The following is a 19,088-nucleotide window of genomic DNA, read 5'->3' on the forward strand; positions in this document are numbered from 1 at the left end:
GCTCGCGCACGCACACACACACGAGTACACACACACACACACACACACACACACACACACACACACACACACACACACACACACACACACACACACACACACACGTGCACGCGGGACGGTCACCTGGCGGGATAGTGTGCCGTGAAACCAGGGTTGTGACGTGTGCGATTGATCTGGGCGTTGTGGGGCGGAAGGTACATCTGCTCTGGCAGTGCAAACGTGTGGTGCAGAGGAGAAGGAGGAAGCGGTCGGCGATGATGGCATCGCAACCTCCCCACTCATGCTGGCGCTGACGCCAGGAGGCAGTGGGAGTGGCCGGCAACCCATGTTCACAACAGCATCACCCTTTGCCTGCTCTACTGCGGCATGCTGCTGCGGGTCGTTGAACCGTTCCACTGTTGCCTTGCCTTCCTCTGCAGGACGCATGCGCGCGTCGCAATCACTTTGCTTGACAGTTTCGCCATCTTCACTCTCATCCTCTTCAGACAACAGCGGGTTGTCGCACCAATTGATATGACATGGGCCAGCTGGATCCCGGCGCTTGCCTCTCCTCCACATAGCCAGCACCGTGCCGGCAATCCAGCAAACAGAGAGAGGGAAAGAGGGAGCGGGAGGGAAGACCTGATGAAGAACAAGAAAGACAAGCAAGAACTGGTTGTTGTTGTTGTGGGTGCTTCTTCAGAGGACAACAACACCCAACCAACGCCTCCTCAATCAATTTGCCTTGAAGTTGTGAAGAATCGCCATAACTTCAGCCATTTTTCTTCCTGTCGTGGTCAGTTGGTGCGAGCGTTTGCCGTGACTGTGACTGCCGCTGTGTGACGTGTGAGCGCAGGGAACAGGAGACAGAACAGACACCGCAACAGCAGCATCTTTGTGGAACAGAGAGACAAGTCCAGCAACGGAGAGACCAAGTTGGGGGACAACGTCGGCAGCATGAGCGAGTCCAAGGACAAGTACTTCTTCTTGCATGAAGAAGGCCCTCCAGGCTACGTCGGTGGCTCTGGACGCGGGTACGTCGAAGAGTGTGTGCGTTTGTGCTTGTCGTGTGTGCGCGTATGTGCATGTGTGCGCGTGTGTGCATGTGTGCATGTGTGCGCGTGTGCATGTGCATGTGTGGGCCTGCGTGTGCGTGTGTGCATGTGTGTGTGCATGTGTATACGTGTGTGTCTACGTGTGTATGTGTGCGAGCACGTGCGTAATTTGTGCGCAGGGATGCAAACTGTGGTTGAGTTGTATTCTTCACCCGCGTTGCTGCTGACGTGCTGTTGTACCTCACTGGCTCCAATTCAACACTGCATCGTGCTCTGCCTGCAGTGCGCAAGGTTTCACAACCCGTTCAGATATCGGCCCAGCCCGCTCCACAGAACGGTACGTGGTTATGCCACTCGCGTGTCATTGCTGATGTTGGAACATTGGTCTTCAACACTGCCTTGTTTTGTGTTTCTTCCAGCCCGACCCTGCCCGTGTGCCAATACTGCGTGCGCCGCTGCTGCAACTCACACGAACGCCTACTTGTGCCTATGTGCGCTTGACTTGCCTCTCATTGCGCCGACAGGGGTGGCGAGGCAAAGGAGGAAAACCTGAACGAGTCCAACTACGACGAGTTCAGCGGGTACGGTGGCAGCTTGTTCAGCAAGGGCAGCTACGACAGCGAGGACCGCGAGGCAGACCTGATCTACGACGCCGTTGACAAGCGCCAGGACGAGCGCAGGCGACAGCACCGCGAGCAGCGCGAACGCGAGGAGCTCTTGAAATACCGCCAGGAGCGCCCAAAGATCCAGCAGCAGTTCTCCGACCTCAAGGTGTGTGGCACGCAAGTGTGCGTGCTCGGGTACGTAGCGTGTGGTGCACGTCGACGGTAGACTGTGCCTCTTGCCCCCGTAGACCACAACAGCTTGTCACCATCATGACTGCCACAACTTGATGCCCTCGCCAACGTTTCACACAACACCAACAACCCGTTGCATGCACACAAATCTCTCTCCTTGCCGATCTGCAGCGCGATCTTTCGTCAGTCTCTGAGGAGGAGTGGGACAAGATTCCGGATGCGGCCGATATTGGCAAGAAGCTGAAGCGGGCAAAGCGACAGACACAGGAGCGGTTCACACCCGTCCCAGACTCCCTCGTCGCTGGCGTACGTTTCGTTTGTTTGCATTTCTTGTATGCTTGTGTGGGTTGATTTTCTTGCTCGCTTGTCTGCTTGTCTGCCTGCCTGGCATTACACGCCTTTGTCTGCCCCTCAGCATGTGCACCAGCTCACACATCGCTCCCCCCTTCATCACACACACACACACACACGACCACCAGGGCGGGGCAGGGCAGCACAGCTCACTGGATGTGCGGCAGCAGAAATATGGTGGTCTGCAGACGCCGCTGCCGGGAACACAGACCCTCAAGCCAGGTGCAGTGCTCGTGGTCGCGGTGGTGTTGAGGGGTGGGTTGGGGTGGGTTGGGGATGAGGAAGGAAACGGTGTTTGAACTGTGCTTGAGCGATGATGTTAGGGTCCTCGCTCGAGTTAGTGATGATGGCGTCCATGAGTTGCGCACACGCACAACACACGCAACACGCAACACACACACACACACGCACACACACACACACACACACACACACACGCACACACGCACACACACGCACACACACAGCATCAGTGTGCTCATCCGGACTGTTGTCACCATGACCCCATATCCTATGTTGTGCAGGCGATGTGGATATGATGGAGGTCGGTGCTGCGCGTGGCACCCTGATGCGCATGAACCTGGACCAGGCGTCCGACTCCGTGTCTGGCCAGACGGTCGTCGACCCAAAGGGATACCTCACCGACCTCAACTCCCTCACCCCGTCCTTCAGCGGCGACATTGGGTGCGTCGCGTTGTTTGCTTGATGGGTTGGTTGGTGTTTTGTGTGTGTGTGTGTGTGTGTGTGTGTGTGTGTGTGTGTGTGTGTGTGTGTGTGTGTGTGTGTGTGTGTTGGGAGAGGGGTGTCGAAACCTTTTCTGTTTTCCCTTGCCTCTGTCGTGGTTGCGTGTATGTCCAATTGCACCGCCCCTCACAGGTTCATCGCTGTTTCCTTTGGGTTTGGCGCTGCAGTGATGTGAAGAAAGGGCGAATGCTGCTGGCGGCCGTGCGAAAGACAAACCCGAAGCACGGTGCGTGTGCCATTCATGCCTGCTTGAAGTTACGTCAGCTCGTGCATCCCTGTTTCAACGAGCATACGTCTGCGCAGTTACGTCCATTGCAACTTTCACTCACTGCGCCACTCTCATCCCTCATCACACCATACACACACATGCGCACGCACACACGCACGCACACACACACACACACACACACACACACACACGAACGAACACACACACACACACACACACACACACACACACACACACACGAACGAACACCCAAACACAAACACGCCAGGCCCTGCGTGGATTGCGTCAGCGCGATTGGAGGAGGAGGTCGGGCGCATCCAGACGGCGCGCAACCTGATCATCAAGGCAACAGAGAAGTGCCCGAAGAACGAGGACATCTGGCTGGAAGCCATCCGCCTGCAGCCGCCAGAGCAGGCCAAGGCCGTGGTGGCGCAGGCCGTGGCTGCCGTGCCATCCTCCGTCAAGCTGTGGATCAAGGCTGCGGACCTCGAGTCGGACGTCAAGGCGAAGCGCCGCGTGCTCAGAAAAGGTGCGGAAATGTGTGTGTGTGTATGTGTGTGTATGTGTGTGTGTGTTTGGCTTGCCTCATATCAACCCCCTTCCACTTCACCTACCATAACCTCACACACACACACACACACACACACACACACACACACACACACACACACACACACACACACACAATTTACCCATCTCCACGTGCAGGGCTTGACACGATCCCCGACTCTGTGAAGCTGTGGAAGGCTGCGGTCGACCTTGAGTCGCCGTCCGACGCGTGCATCCTCCTTGGCCGCGCGGTCGAGTGCTGCCCGCAGAGCGTGGACCTGTGGCTCGCCCTCGCCCACCTCGAGACATACGACAACGCGCGTAAGGTGCTCAACCGCGCGCGTAAGGCCATTCCCACGGAGCGCGCCATCTGGATTGCCGCCGCCAAGCTTGAGGAGACGGCGGGCAACGAGGCAAACGTGGGGCGGCTCATCAGCCTCGGTATCAAGTCCCTCCAGGGTAACATGGTCGAAATCAACAGGTGCGCGCACCCGTGTTGTTTATTGCGTGTGTGTGTGTGTGCATGTGTGTCTGTGTCTGTGTGTGTCTGTGTGTGTGTGTCTGTGTCTGTGCTTGTGCGAGAGGAATAGGTGTCTTCCACCCCCTTGTGCATGTTTACGAAATCACACTGTTATATACTCTCCGTTCTTATGCGTAATTGCTGTCTCACGTCACCTCCTCGCCTCCCGCGCCATTCCACAACCACCATCACCACCACCACCACCGCCCGCCAGGGACTTGTGGCTGGCGGATGCGAAGGCGTGCGACAAGAGCGGGCATGTGCAGACGTGCCAGGCGATTGTGCGTGAGGTCATCAACATCGGCGTTGAGGACGAAGACAGGCTGGAGACGTGGCTGGAGGATGCAGAGTCGTTTGTCAAGGACGAGGCATACAACGCGGCGCGCGCCGTGTATGCGCACTGCCTGACGGCGTTCCCTGCCAACGAGGACCTGTGGGAGCAGGTTGCATTCTTTGAAAAGGAGCACGGCACACGCGAGAGTCTGGACGAGCACCTTCGCAAGGCCGTCAAGTACTGCCCACAGGCGGAGACGCTGTGGCTGATGGGCGCCAAGTCTGCGTGGCTCGGAGGCAACGTGCCCGCTGCCCGCAACATCCTGCTGCACGCGTTCACGGCCATCCCGAACAACGAGGACATCTGGCTGGCTGCCGTCAAGCTTGAGTCTGAGAACAACGAGCACCAGCGTGCGCGCGGGCTGCTGGAGCGAGCGCGACGTGAGGCCGGCACTGCACGCGTGTGGATGAAGTCTGCGCGGCTGGAATGGGTGCTGGGCAACCTTGACGCGGCGAGCGAGATGCTGGCGGATGCGGTGAAGCTGCATCCGACGGCGCCCAAGCTGTGGATGATGCGCGGGCAGATTAGCGAGCAGCAGGACAAGGTGGAGGACGCACGACAGTTTTATGCGCAGGGCGTGAAGAACTGCCCCGACTCCATCCCGCTGTGGATCCTCTCGGCAAGGCTCGAGCTCGCAGCAGGTGCGCTGATACGTGTGTTTGTTTGTTTGTTTGTTTGTTTGTTTGTGTGCTTGTTTGTGTGCTTGTTTGTGTGCTTGTTTGTGTGCTTGTTTGTTTGTTTGTTTGTTTGTTCGTGTGCCCACATTGGACCTTCACTGTGCGTTGTGTGTCATCGACCTTCCACGCATCAACCTACATTTTGACACCACCTCCCCGCAACCTTTCGTCTCTCTTTCGCCGCAGGCCAAGCGACGCGTGCGCGTGCCATCCTTGAGCGCGGGCGCCTGAAGAATCCGCACTGCCCCGAGCTGTGGCTGGAGTCCGTGGACATTGAGCGGCAGCTGGGACAGCCCGAGGTGGCCACCGCCATCATGGCAAAGGCGCTCCAGGTCAGTGGGTGGTGGTGATTTGAGGTGATTGTGATTGTGATTGTGATTGTGATTGTGATTGTGATTGTGATTGTGGCAGTGGCAGTGGCGGTGATTGGTGGCATGTGTGTGATGTGTTGCGCTGGCTCTGGTTTCTATTGCCCTACTGTCTGCCGTTGTGATCGTAAGCGAAAAAGTCGTTCATTCATTCGTGTTGGCGCAACGGCCCGTCTTTCACTGCACTCACGGTTGTTGCTATGTTCCAAAACACATACACACACGCGTATCCACACACATACACACGCCGTTCTCCTTCAACACCTCCCCCCCCCGCCACGTCGTTACCCGGTGTGCAGGACTGCCCCAACTCCGGGCTGCTGTGGAGCGAGGCCATCTTCATGGAGCCACGCCCCCAGCGCAAAACCAAATCCCTCGACGCCCTGAAGCGCTGCGAGAACGATGCACGTGTGCTGCTTGCGGTTGCCAAGCTGCTGCTGTCCGACCGCCGCATCACAAAGGCGCGCCGCTGGTTCAACCGCACCGTCAAGCTCGACCCGGACTACGGCGACGCGTGGGCGGCGTACTACAAGTTTGAGCAGCTGCACGGGGACGCGAGCAAGCAGGAGGACGTGTTGAAGCACTGCATTGCTGCGGAGCCACGACACGGGCCCATCTGGCAACGCGTCGCAAAGGTGCGCTGCTGCTGCTGCTGCTGCTGATGAACGTGACGTGACGTGACGTGCGTTGTGGAGGGGGGGGGGTACTTGTCTTGGTGTGTGTGTGTGTGTTGAGGGGGTGGGGGTTTGGGGCGTTACTATGCTGTATGGGTGTGCGTTTTGCTTGCCTTCTTTGCTTCTTCGTGTCCCATGTCACACGCGCACACACACATACACACATCTCCACACTGATGCATTCGTGCGTGCTTGCAGGCACCACACAACTGGGGGAAATCGCAGGAGGAAATTCTTAAACTTGTCGCCCGCGAAACCAAATTCTATTGAAGCCCCACAATACGTGTGTGTGTGTGTGTGTTTGTGTGTGTGTTTCCCGGTGCTGTTGGAATCATTGCGCAGCGTTGCTTTGATGTTCATTCGTGATTACAAGAAGAGAAATACAACAACATGTGCACGTGCAGTGTGCAGCCGAGTGTTGGTGGTGTTGTGGATGGCCAATAAGGAGAGGAACTGATGCATTAGCGTGATGAGGAGCTTGACTGGTGTTGGTTCAATTAAGCAGAGAATCCGGGGGGGGGTGCATGTCTCTTGTTGGAAGTTGGGCCAAGTGAGACGTCTGAAGGCCGTACTTAGCCCACACACAGGCTACACAGTGTCGTCTGCGACGTGAAGATGCGTGGAGGTGGTGGTAGCAGTGGTGAGATGAGGTGGTAAGATGATGTGGTGAGATGGTGAGAAAAGCCACTGCAGGTCCAAGCTACTTTCACACACACGCACATCGCACACGCACGTACGCACCATGGAAGTCCCACAGTGTCTTCTGTGGACCGTGACGAGAGATGCGCCAGCGAGCCATGTACGAGTCATTGTCAATGGGCCACTCCTATTCACACACGCACGCACACACACACACACACACATACACATACACACGCGCGCACACACATACACATACACACGCGCACACACACACACATACACATACATGAAACACGAACAAGTGAGTGGTGGTCGGCAGGGGCATGCAATGCTGCAATGCAACAATGAATTCTTCGGAAACGAATGGGAGCAGGGATTGGCGCGCACAAAGACAGAAAGTGAAGGTGGACGAAGGTTGTAAGAAAAAGAGGAACAACGATGCAGGTAAGACAGACCTTCTTGCTGACAGAGCTGAGCATGCTGAGAATGCTGACGCAAACAGAGCTTGCAGTCAGCGCTGGTGACCTGAGTGACATGGAGCACGGTGCCAGGTGTGGTGAGTGCAGCACAACAACTGGAATGCACACTTGTAAGGCGACGTGGGTAACGCACCCACACAAGCCACACACACACACACACACACACACGCACAACTAAAGCTGAGCACAAATATGTTCGCACACACTCGCACACACACACACAGCCTGCAGGCGCACCATTCTTGGTAGAGGATGCTGAGGCAGATGTGTCCGTTCTTGTACACGTGGGGGTGTTGCGGTGGGTTGTCGAGGAAGATGACTTCGGGTGGCGAGAATGGGTACTTATCTGCTTATGCATAAGCCACACGTGGCGCGCACGTGTGTATATGTGTACATGTGTATGTGAGAGTGAGAAAGAGATAAGCATGGACGTTTCTCTGTAATAACGTGGCCACGCGCTCAACCTGGGACATTCCACCCGTTATTTGGCATGTGCATTTGAAGGGCTCTCTCACCTGAAAATGAGAGCTGCAACTGAAACGTCTCTCCAGCGTACACCTAGTGGTGGGATATCAAGCAAAAGATGTGAACCCCAGCATACAATGTTTGCACATGACGAAGACGACGACGATGACGACGACTACCACCAGCAGCGCACAACCAACTATTGCAAGCAGAGAGCACACACAAGCACACACAGGTACACATGCACACACAAGCACACACAAGCACACACACAGATACACATACGCACCGTATTTGGGGCGCCAGCTATTTGAACGATCCATCGCGTGGATGTAGGGTCATCTGTGAGTAGCGTGACACCTTCTGGAGGTGTCTTCTTCTGTCAAAAACGGAGACACGACAGCGTGAGGCGCATACTCGAAGTTGAAGCTCCATGCGTCTCCCTTTCCATCCTCGTCCAAAGCCAAAAGAAAACAACCAAAACACACACGCATACACACGCACACATGAACACGCCACACACCAACGTACAAATTGTGCGTGTTCCGTCTTCAGCCGACGCTTCGTCGCCATCTCTGCTGCCGTGTGGTGGCGAGTGCAACCGTGTGCTGATGACGCCTGCCTGCTGGTTCGTGTGTGTCCGCTGCTCGCGCTGTGGGCGTTTGCTCTGTTTGCGATTTGTGGAAAATGTTGGCAAATATTCCGCAAAACGCGGCGCAAAACAACAACACAACACAACACAACAAGAAGCGAGCAAACACAAGCCCCTCCCTTGCTGCTTGCTTGCTGCTTGTTTTGGTTGACATTAGCCGGTGGTGTGGACGCGAGTGGGCAATATCGTCAACAGTAAGCGTATCGCCAAAGTACAACAGCAGCCACCCACGGCTGCCATGGCAGAACGAACAATGTCAAAGCGGAGCGCAAGGTATGAGCTGGAAAACACGGCAGAGAGTGCTTGTGTGTGTGTGTGTGTGTTTGGTTGTGCACGTATTCGGTTGTGCATGTGTCTGTGTTTGTGTGTGTGTGTGTGTGTGTGTGTGTGTGTGTGTTTGTGTGTGTTTGTGTGTGTGTGTGTGTCTGTGTGTGTGTGTGTCTGTGTTTGTGTGTTTGGTTATAATGTACTTGTATGCTTGGTTGTGCATGTGCTGTGCATTTGCATCAAGTGTCACTGCCGTTTTATGTACCTACAATGGTCACATCAATGAACTGCGCTCACGCAGTATGCTTTTTGTGCGCATTCATTCTTGATGCAGCGACTCCAACATCACGTTTCCAACGTACTGCACGGCCACGTTGTAAGTGGTTGCCTCGTGCATGTGCGTTTGTTAAGGCAGTCCTCAAACGCCAGTAGCAAGAGTCAACAGGACCGTTTGTAGCTGCTCTCATTCACCACCTGCTCATTCCCCACCCTCTCTCATGTACTCACCACCCATGTAATGATTTGTGGTTTCGCGCATCATGTGCAGGGGAACAAGGCGCCAGGACATGCCTGAGCGTGTACTGCACCGACCACACCTCAGCAAAGAAGTGAGCTCAAGCGCCATCCAACGCCTTGTATCTGTCAGCCCCCCCCCCTTTTTTTTGTCTGTTTCTGGTTCTGCTGCTGTCACACATGCCATGCGAAAGCCATGCCTCGTCTACAACTCATTGCCACTGCTATTTCCGCGAGCAGGTGTTGGCAACCAAGGGACGCGTCACATCAGTCGTACGCCAGCCTGGCACCATCGTCATGGACCACGGCCCAACATACAGCAGGTACATGCAGCGTGATACGCTTGCAGCAGATGGGTGCATCACATGCCCTCGTGTCGATGCCAGCCTTCAGCTGCGCAAACACACTTGATATAATTTGTCACCCAGCTGCACAACACACACACACACACTCATTCACACGCGCACACACACACATGCACTCGCACGCACACTCACTCACTCCCGCTCTCAATCATTCCTTCACCCCACCTGCCTGCCCACGATGCAGCCTGCATGATCGACATGTGCGGCGGTATTACCTGGAGAACCCTGGTGCACGTGCCCACCTGGTAGAGCAAGGCCTCCTCTCCTCAGATGGCCTCGTCATGGGCACTGTGCAGGATCTGCGCCAGAGTGCAAAGGTTCGACAGCTTTTCACGTGCTCGTCGACTCCGACACAACCGTGACTTGGCACGGGGTCGCGCACGCACATCGCACATGATTCATTGTGCAGTATCCAGCAGCTAACCAACACTCGAATTCATTTCTTCTCACATGCGCTCTCCCATTCACGCACACCGCGCCATCTCCCCACGACATTCTTCTATCCTGTTTCCCCCTCCATCGCCGCACACACACATACGCACACACACGCACACACGCACACACACGCACACACACGCGCGCGCACACACACACACACGCACACGCACACGCCCACGCACGCACGCACGCACACCGCATATTACGGTAGGCGTACCGGCTGGTTGGGCACCAGCACGAGGCCGAGAAACGCATTGAGGAGAAGAAAAAACGCCGACTGGAGCGCCTCAAGGCCGCCACGCTCAACTCAGAGCAGGTCATTCATACACCACTGACTGCATGCATGTGTACGTGTGTTGTAAGCTGCTGGCATTCATTTAACCCACACTGCAGACATTCATTAACCCTTTGCTCTCTCGCTTCTCTTGCGCTGCCCATGTCTACCTGTGCTTTGCTCTGCGTCTCTCCGTGCATCACCGCCAGGCGCCAAAGCTGCCCCATATCGTCTCCTGGTCCACGGAGCGCCAACGTGAACGCGACGAAGCAAAACAGCGCAGACAAGAGGTGCGCAAGCATGTCTTGAGCCGAACACGTGTGCGAGCATCAGCCCCTGCACCACCAGTGGTCAGCGCTCAACACTCATCGCTGCCACCACTACCACCACTACCACCACTGCCCTTACGAAATGCTGCACCACGCCGCCACCACCACGACCGCGTGCGTAACAGGGGAAGCGCTCTGAGGCCATTCAGTCGCGCCGCCAGCAACGGTTACTTGCACGCACGCGGCAACAGGAGCTTGAGGCCGACCATCGTGACCAGGTGAGAAGTAGGCATGAGAAGTAGGCATGACGTTTCATGACTGCTGTTGTTTCATGCACATACACACACACACCCTTGTCGATGCAACACGCACACATTTAACGCTTGCACGCGAGCACACGTACATGGCTCATTTGTTACCCACGCCCCTCGCTCATGTACACACACACACACACACACACACACACACACATACGTACACATTCACGTCGCCCTCTCTTCCTACCCCACCTCCACGCGTTCTCTTGCCTGTCGCCGTGGGCACCGCTGGCAGCAGCAAGTTGAGCAGGCCCTGGCGAAACGAGAGGTCCTGCTGCGGCGGCAGCTTCGTCGCTTCTCCGAACGCGACGTCGGCAGCAACCCGCTCTCAACCTCTCTCGACAGCGCAGACGGGCCCACACGCACACGCACACGCACACGCGGTCGTGGTGGTGGGCGTGGGCGCACGCAGAGCGGCAGTGGGGATGGCGGCGGTGCGCGGCGGGCAGCGTGGGAGGCGGAGGCTGCGATGATCCACCAACGCATGATGGCGATGCGACGGACGGCGTGGAGGGAAGAGCACGAACAGCGCGTGGCGGAGGAGAAGGCGAGGGAGGAGGAGAGGAAGCGACAAGCCCGCGAACAGCAGCGCAAACGGCAGGCGGAGCTTGAAGCCAAGCGCAAGGTGGAAGAGGAGCAACGCAGACGCGAGGCCCAGCGCAAGCTGGAGGAAAAGGTAATGGCTTGGATTGCCACTTCGCTTGCTCTGTGTGTGTGTGTGTGTGTGTGTGTGTGTGTGTGTGTGTGTGTGTGTGTGTGGAGGAAGGCGGGGTGTTGGTCAGTTTGACGCGTCTTGGTCTTGGCAGAAGCTCCATGTGCTTCCCACACCAGCGTGCTTGTCATGCCTCTACATGCCCTGATGGACTCGCTTCCACATCTTCGCACACACGCACACACGCACACACACACACAACAACAACAACAACAACAACACACACAACGCACACACGCACACACACATAACGCACACACGCACACACACGCACACGCCACGTCCCTTGTCCACCATTTTCGCGTGGCAGCGACGAGCACAGGAGGAAGAGGAGGAGCGGCAGCGAATTGAGCGCGAGAAACGCAACGCCCTTGCACGTCAGGCGGCCGAGCGACGCAAGCAGCGGGCGGAGGAGCAGCGAAGGAAGGAGGCGGCTGCAAAGGAAGAGGAGGACCGCACGCGGAAGGGAGCCCTGGAACGCGTGCGTACTGATGTGCTGTATTTATACACATATATGTGTGTGTGTGTTTGTGTTGTGTCAGGTGACGTTGCTGATGATGTTAGTCAAACTACTTTGTCTGATGCTATTGGTCGTCTTGTTTCCCTCTCATCCTGCAATTCTCCCTCGCTACCCCCTACCCCCCAACCCACCACCACCCACCCCCACCGTACTACAGCAACGGCAGCTTGAGGCGGAGCGCGCTGCAGAGAAGCGGCGAGTGGCGCGCGAGGAAGAAGAGCAGCGACGGGCTGTGATGATGGCCGAACTGCAGGCGATGGAGGCACGTGACGCCCTCGCCAAGCAGCAGCAAGACGGGAACGGGAGGAAAGAGGAGAAGCAGAGTGGTTCTGAGGGTGCTGATGGTGGTGAGGAAAAGGGTGATGATGATGATGATGATGTGGAGGAGAAGGTGGAAGAAGACGTTCGAAAGGAAGATGCAGCCCGTGGTCCATCTCCACCGCTGTCCGCAAAAACACCGGAGCCGCCGTCCACCTCCCGTCCGACATCGCGTCGAAGCGTCACGAGGTTTCGTGTGGGTAGCGCCAGCAGCGAGCGTGCGGCCGCAGCCACCGACGAGGATTTCGCTACTGCCGACGATGCACAAGCCGAACCAGCCATGGTTGATGGCGATGATGATGAACAAGGCACGCAGTCGCGAAGCAAGTCAGAAGAGATCAACACCAGCAGTGACGCCAATGACACAGGTGCTGATGACGTTGTGGCTGACGTTGATGAGAATGTAGATGTCCACTCGCCATCACCAACCACTGCGGAGGAAGTGGAGGAAGAGGATGTGAACGAAGACCGTGATGCAGCTGCCACAACAAATACAGCGATCGACAACAACAGTGACGACAACGACGACGATGGTGGTGTTGTGCCTGAAGAGCTGGCCAGCGCTCACGACGAGGACACCGCTGAAGATGGAAGCCCTGTCCCACCCGTTGTCGAAGAGGAAGAGGGGCAGGAGGAGGCCCTTGCCACTGCATCCACGGACGATAACGACGAGAACGCCGACGACACCGCTGCTGACGCTGCCACTGGTGATGCGGTTGATGAGCAGCAAGAAGACAAACCTGCAACACCACCTGCCCCAGCTGTTGTTGAGGAGTACACCCACAACGCCAATGCAGATGGGGCTGAGGTGCAGTCGTCGTCGTCTTCACCGGAGAAGGGCGACACAGAGGCACACGCTGTTGCTGAAACTGCTGATGAAGGACAGCAGGGTGAGCAACTACCAGAACGACTGTGTGATGGCGACGACAACACCAACAACGAAAGCGGCAGCATCAAAGCAACTGGCGTGCCAAAGCAAGAAGTGGAGACGGCCTCAGCCGAGGATGCCGTGCACGATGACACACCTGAGCAACAGCAGCAGCAACAGCAGCAGCAACAGCAGCAGGAGAGCGCGGCCCCACCGACAACGCCGCCGCCGCCGCCATCATTGCACACGATTCAAGCGCAGCTGCAGCTCTACATGGCAGACGCTGACGATGCGTTTGACAGCACCACCCTCAACGCAGCCCTTGCGTCTGTGCTTGGACTTGAGCGCCAGGAGACGGTGGCAACAGTGCTGTCTGCATGCCAAGCTGACGACGACGGAGAGTATGTGCAGCAAGTCAAGATTGAGCTTGGTGTTGTTGGCGAGCGCACGCCGCGTGTTGTCGCTGCCCTTCGGTCGCTCGCTGAAGAAGACGACCCAGCGCAGGTGCTCAAGAACGCTGCCCCAACACAAGCGATCGGCAAGGGTGACAGTGCCCGTGATGATGATGGTGCGCACGGTGTGGCTGAGGATGGTGCCGAAGCAGTCGCGCTCGAGAGCGCTTCGCCCAGCAGTGGTAACGGTCACAACGAAGACGACATGAAAGCGACGAGCACAGAGCCAGCGTCGTCTCCTGCCGCTGCTGCTGCTCCGCTTCAGCTCAAGTTTGCACTTGATCTCCCAGATGATCGCGGCAAGGGTGCGGACGACAGTGACGACGATGGTCCCCGACAGGCTGCCAAGTCCGCACTGAAGGAAGAAGTGGTGGCCGAGTTGGCCAAGCATGGCATCAGCGTCACTGCTGATCAGGTCACCCTGCAACAGACAGACAGCCGACCAGCATCGTCCCCAGCGCCAGCAGCCAGCGAGACGAGTGGCGGTGGTGGCGAAGTCACAAGTGACGACCAGACTGCCGAAGCCGCGACAGCTGGCGATGCAGCCATGCCCTGCGATGCTGATGATGTTGCGGAGACGCGTGGCGCTGCTGACGATGAGTCACCCGCCGATGACAACGATGACGACCAGGGCGACGGTGGCGACGCTCACGACGACGAGCCTTGCCTCCCTGACGAGCGTGAGAACGAGGCCACCACGAGCGCGGCTCCACCTCATCCAGACACATCGCCATCACGCACAGCGTCGGCATCCGCGGCCTCCCCCTCCCTTGAGCTGCGGTTTGACCTCGACTTTGCTTCTGTGGAGAGCGAGGAAGGGCGGGACGCGTTTATCAGCGACGTGTTGACGGCACTGGAGGACAAGGGCATTGACACGAGTGCGGTGCCGCGTGATGCAATCACACTTCGCCCAGGCAGCATCATTGTGTGCCTGCACGGGCTGACAGCCGAGCAGCAAGCGGCTGTGACTGCTGTTGCATCAAGCGTGGTGGTTCGTGGCGCAACAGCGGAGGTGCTGAGCCCACAGGCTGCTGATGAGGACGCTGAGGCTGGCGATGGTGGTGCTGAAGATGCGTCTGCTACTGCTACTGCTGCTGCTGCTGCTGCTGTTACCGGCGATGATGACGTGCAAGGAGAGGCTGGTGCTGCTGGACACGACCATCAGCCGAAGGACCAAGAGCAAGAGCAAGAGCAAGAAGAAGCGCAGGTGCAAGAGGAAGAGGAAGAGGAAGAGCAGGAACAGCGTGCCGAAGATGGCCAGCAAGGGGAAGGTGATGGTGTGCCTCCGAGTCAAGAAGGGGAGGTCGACACCAAGGACCAAGAAGCGCCGGTTCCAGCGGCGCAGGAGGAGCGTGAGCAAGAGATGAGGGATGAAGGCCACGCGGACCCACAGGTCGCAGAGGACGCGGACGAGGCTCCAGCGAAGGAAGTGAGTGCCAACGACGGCGGCGGGCAGCAAGCAGAGCAACACGAGGAAACGCCGGCATCGGCCATCGCGGACAAGGAGGATGAGAATGGTACAAAGCCAACTGATCCTGACCAGCAGCAAGAAGAAGGAAGACGACATGCTGAAGTGGAGCATGAGGTTGCGTCGGGTAGCGAGGAAGAAGCGAAGACTGCGGATGACGGCAGTGTTGTTGACAGCACAGGGGATGGCGGTGCTTTGACTGCAGAGGACTCAACTGCACCTGTTGACGATGACCAAGCGCAGGCTGCGGAGCAAGGGAAGGAGCAGCAGAAGAACAATGGTGATGGCGCAGGTGATGCAAGCAACGAGGAACAAGGCAACGACCGAACCGAGGAGAAGGCGGAAGCAGTGACAGATGCTGAGAAGCCGCAAGATGATGCTCAGTCTGCGGTGGAGGGGGCACCGCAGCCGCTGGAAGGCGAGAAGCAAAAGCCAGCAGTTGACGGTGCGAAGGAAGACGTGGGGGAGCAGCAGGACGTGCAGCCGTCCCCTGTCAGCGCCCCTGAAGACTCGACGACACAGCAACAGCAACAACAACAGCAACAAAGAGGGGAATCCCCCGAGAACCAGATTACAGAGACGCAAAATGAGCAGCAGGCGAAGCAAGACCAAGAGTGTGAACAGGAAGGAACGGAGGATGAGAAATTGTCTGCACAAGATGCCGTGGACAGGGACCACGGGGCTGAAACAGAGGCAGCAACAACTGGTGACCGTGAATGCGGCGACGGTGACCTTGAGTCATCAGCACATGACGCCGAGGAAGCGGAAACGATGGCGGGCGAGGAAGAGGCACCGCGTGATGGCAAAGCAACAGCAGCAGCAGCAGCGGTTGGAGAGGAGACGGTTGAGGAACAAGAACAAGAAGAACAAGAACAAGAACAAGAAGCCACAGAAGGACCATATGTGCAGGGTAAAGAAGAGCAAGCAGGGGGGCGTGATCACATGGAGGAGGTGGAGGAGGAAGGTGACACAGACAAGGGCCGGAGTGCTGAGCCAAGTGGCGATAACGACAGCCCACATGATGCTCAAGAGGAGGGGGGCAGCCAAGAAGATGACGACGACGCTGCTGGGGTTAACAAGGACGGTGATGGTGTTGATGCTGATGCGGCTGACCCTGACAGCAAGGAAGCAGGTGACGAAGGTGATGAGGCACCCGTGCATGAGCAAGAGCAACACGCGAGTGAGGAGAACGGCGATGATGATGCAGAAGCGGCGAGTGAGGAAGATGAGGAGGCGACAACTAACGCCGCACCGCCCGAGGACCGTGGCTCCGCTGCTGATGGCGAGAGACTCGACGACACGACAGGCGACGAAGAAGTGACAGACGGTGATGGCGCGACAGACCAGCAAGGCCAAGCCAACGACGACGACGACGACGACGACGACGACGACGACGACAACGACAACCCCACCGCCGCGGATGGTGAGAACGACGATGCTGACGCCGCTGATGCTGTGCCAGACGTCAAACAAGGCGGAGAAAGCGATGGGGTTGATGACGAAGGAGAAGAAGGAGGAGAACACGATGCAGCCGAGAAGGATGAAGCGGAAGAGGGCACGACGCCTGGTGATGGTGATACCGGCGTGGCAAGCGCGAGCGCCACGTCAGCGCGGGATGATGAAGGGCAAGAAGGAGTCGAGGTGAGGGGATACAACGAAGAGAACCAAAATGAAAATGTTGATGACGGTGGTGGTGATGATGATGATGGTGAGGGTGATGATGATGGTGAGGGTGCTGATCGTGAGAAAGAGGAAGAAAAGGCCGCAGCCAGTGGAGATGAGGAGGAGGTGGAAGAAGAAGAGGTGGAAGAAGAAAGAGGGGAAGAGGAACAGGGTCCAATTGCAGAACCCAACGCATCTACAACTGAACCACCGGCACAGCAAGTGTCAGAACAAGGATCAAGCAACGATGCAGTGGCCGAGGAGAAGGATCGTGGCGATGATGACGACCTACAGCGAGAAGAAACGAATGCAGAGCACCAAGGTGACATGCAGCAGCCGGAACATGAGTCCAACTCAGACACGCCCATTGATGCGGCCGCCACTGCTGCATGTGCCTCCATGCCACCGATTGTAGAAGAGGAAGCCCACGAAACCAAGCACAGCAGTGCTGAAAGTGACACCGCCACAGCAGTCAACCATGATGGCAGCATGAACGACACTCCATCGCCTGGCTCTGCATCGTCACAGCGTCGTCGCAGCTTGCCCTCCACCCCACCGAAGCAAGACGTCGCACAGACCACTTCCCCACGCAAGCGCCGCCTCCCGTCTTTGGTATATTGACGCTCGCTGTTTTGTGTGTGTGTGTGTGTGTGTGTGTGTGTGTGTGTGTGTGTGTGTATGCTGTGTGTGTATGCTGTGCGTGTGCGTTTTCGGCAATGGTGTGAACAACTCGCCTGTGGTTGCATTTGAGCTTCAGCGGACCTCACACGTTGCCTCCATTCGCAACTGCCTGTGTTTTTGCATCAGTTCCGCCGCCGGTCCTCCCGCACTTCAACCATTGCACACGATGTATCTGATGAACCCCCTGCCAGCCCAGCCTCCCCGGTACGTGCCGAGTCGTGATGTTGTGTGTGTGTGTGTGTGTGTGTGTGTGTGTGTCTGTCTGTCTGTGTGTGTGTGTGTGTCTGTCTGTGTGTGTGTGTGCTGCAGATGTTGTTCGTCTCTCTGTGCAGGAAAAACGCCATGCCAGTGCTGTGCTGTTTGCTGTGTAGAGCTTGTTCAATCGACAACTACAGCTCACAGTACGCGCGCACACGCACACGCGCTCACACGCACACGCGCTCACACACGCACACGCACACAAACACACGCACATGCACACACGCGCACACACGCTCACACACGCACGCACACGCACGCACACACGCACGCACACACACGCACACACAGAAGAGCCTGGGTGCGTTTCGGGCCGCCGTACATGCCGTTCAATTCACCAACGAACTCATCACTGTTGAAGATGAGAACGTAACCGATCGTGAAGTAGAGGCCATCAAACGGCGCAACCCAGACAAGCGCGTCCTGCGACGAAACTCACGTGGATCATGGTGCTATGCATAAAACGAAACGTACCCAGCATGGCTGTTTGTGTTCCTTCCTTCCTTCCTTCCTTCCTTCCTTTCCGGCATCGATAGTTACGACTCATGCCAATCCATACACCACCTGTAACCACCGTAACCACCCACATGTGTAGCTCCTTTTGCGTACTGTCGTTCACAATCGGCTTGCTTGCGTCTTTACTCCTGCTTCTTTGCTGTGTGCATCTCCCATGCATGCTTCACCGGTTGCTCCATTGTAGTCGGATTGATTGCGCTTCTGTTGTAGTCTGCTGTTGCGTTGACGAATGGAAATACATAAAGTGTAAAACATCAAATGCACCTTCAATGCAACAGCAGCGACACAATCAACAAACAAACGAACGGGGGAAGCACGTGGAAGATGACAACCCACTACTAGGACGCAACGCACGACTCGCGGAAGCATTCTTGCTGTTAGGTTCCATTAAGACACGCAAAAGATGCGCACTTATTCAAGATGAGAACTGACACGTAAAGATACTAACGGGTGCAATCGACCATGCACTACGTCGGATCGCATACACAGGCAGCAAAGAACCACAAGAGCCTTTTCACACATATCGATTGACACGTACACACACACACACACACACACACACACACACACACACACACACACACACACACACAAAACTTACAAACCCCCACACACTTTAGGGCGACGCTATTGTCAACATGCCATCTGATAGCCCGGTTGTGCCCGGGAGCGAGG

General features: G+C 56.8%; 4 protein-coding genes across 4 annotated transcripts; 2 read left to right on the plus strand and 2 right to left on the minus strand.

The window, feature by feature from the left end:
• Window positions 1–119: 119 nt before the first annotated feature.
• PTSG_11659 (uncharacterized protein) lies at window positions 120–735 on the minus strand (the record flags this gene model as incomplete). Its single annotated transcript, XM_004998346.1, has 2 exons — window positions 220–735; window positions 120–173 (listed from the first exon to the last, which is right to left on the minus strand). Exons 1-2 carry the CDS (start codon window positions 556–558, stop codon window positions 120–122), a joined length of 393 nt encoding a protein of 130 aa, XP_004998403.1. The 5' UTR covers window positions 559–735.
• A 201-nt stretch (window positions 736–936) lies between these two features.
• On the plus strand, window positions 937–6,547 carry PTSG_00931 (PRP6 pre-mRNA processing factor 6; the record flags this gene model as incomplete). The annotated part of the gene is made up of 13 exons (XM_004998347.1): window positions 937–1,013; window positions 1,318–1,392; window positions 1,559–1,805; window positions 2,003–2,150; window positions 2,321–2,437; window positions 2,707–2,866; window positions 3,094–3,152; window positions 3,424–3,684; window positions 3,864–4,185; window positions 4,439–5,199; window positions 5,422–5,567; window positions 5,903–6,238; window positions 6,476–6,547. 13 exons carry the CDS (start codon window positions 937–939, stop codon window positions 6,545–6,547), a joined length of 2,781 nt encoding a protein of 926 aa, XP_004998404.1.
• On the minus strand, window positions 6,525–8,539 carry PTSG_00932 (ubiquitin conjugating enzyme E2). The gene is made up of 7 exons (XM_004998348.1): window positions 8,395–8,539; window positions 8,153–8,242; window positions 7,914–7,956; window positions 7,636–7,744; window positions 7,375–7,444; window positions 7,019–7,103; window positions 6,525–6,879 (listed from the first exon to the last, which is right to left on the minus strand). The coding sequence occupies exons 1-7, from the start codon at window positions 8,434–8,436 to the stop codon at window positions 6,866–6,868; spliced, it is 453 nt and encodes a 150-aa protein (XP_004998405.1). The 5' UTR covers window positions 8,437–8,539; the 3' UTR covers window positions 6,525–6,865.
• Window positions 8,540–8,573: 34 nt separating this feature from the next.
• On the plus strand, window positions 8,574–18,671 carry PTSG_00933 (uncharacterized protein). The gene is made up of 13 exons (XM_004998349.1): window positions 8,574–8,788; window positions 9,117–9,158; window positions 9,330–9,390; window positions 9,536–9,618; window positions 9,845–9,977; window positions 10,310–10,414; window positions 10,582–10,662; window positions 10,827–10,919; window positions 11,194–11,634; window positions 11,981–12,151; window positions 12,348–17,570; window positions 17,766–17,843; window positions 18,189–18,671. The coding sequence occupies exons 1-13, from the start codon at window positions 8,754–8,756 to the stop codon at window positions 18,357–18,359; spliced, it is 6,717 nt and encodes a 2,238-aa protein (XP_004998406.1). The 5' UTR covers window positions 8,574–8,753; the 3' UTR covers window positions 18,360–18,671.
• Window positions 18,672–19,088: the final 417 nt, after the last annotated feature.

The sequence above is a fragment of the Salpingoeca rosetta genome, assembly GCF_000188695.1.
Source record: "Salpingoeca rosetta unplaced genomic scaffold supercont1.2, whole genome shotgun sequence".
Lineage (NCBI taxonomy): Eukaryota > Choanoflagellata > Craspedida > Salpingoecidae > Salpingoeca > Salpingoeca rosetta.

Bases quoted from the DNA above. Each gene is read 5' to 3' on its own strand.
- PTSG_00933 (XM_004998349.1), top strand. From the start codon at position 8,754: ATGGCAGAACGAACAATGTCAAAGCGGAGCGCAAG. The intron at 8,789-9,116 runs GTATGAGCTGGA...TTCTTGATGCAG, and splicing joins ATGTCAAAGCGGAGCGCAAG to CGACTCCAACATCACGTTTC. The intron at 12,152-12,347 runs GTGCGTACTGAT...ACCGTACTACAG, and splicing joins GGAAGGGAGCCCTGGAACGC to CAACGGCAGCTTGAGGCGGA.
- PTSG_00932 (XM_004998348.1), bottom strand. From the start codon at position 8,436: ATGGCGACGAAGCGTCGGCTGAAGACGGAACACGCACAATTT. The intron at 8,243-8,394 runs GTACGTTGGTGT...CGTTTTTGACAG, and splicing joins AGACGGAACACGCACAATTT to AAGAAGACACCTCCAGAAGG. The intron at 7,104-7,374 runs GTCTGTCTTACC...GTGTGTGAATAG, and splicing joins TCAGCTCTGTCAGCAAGAAG to GAGTGGCCCATTGACAATGA.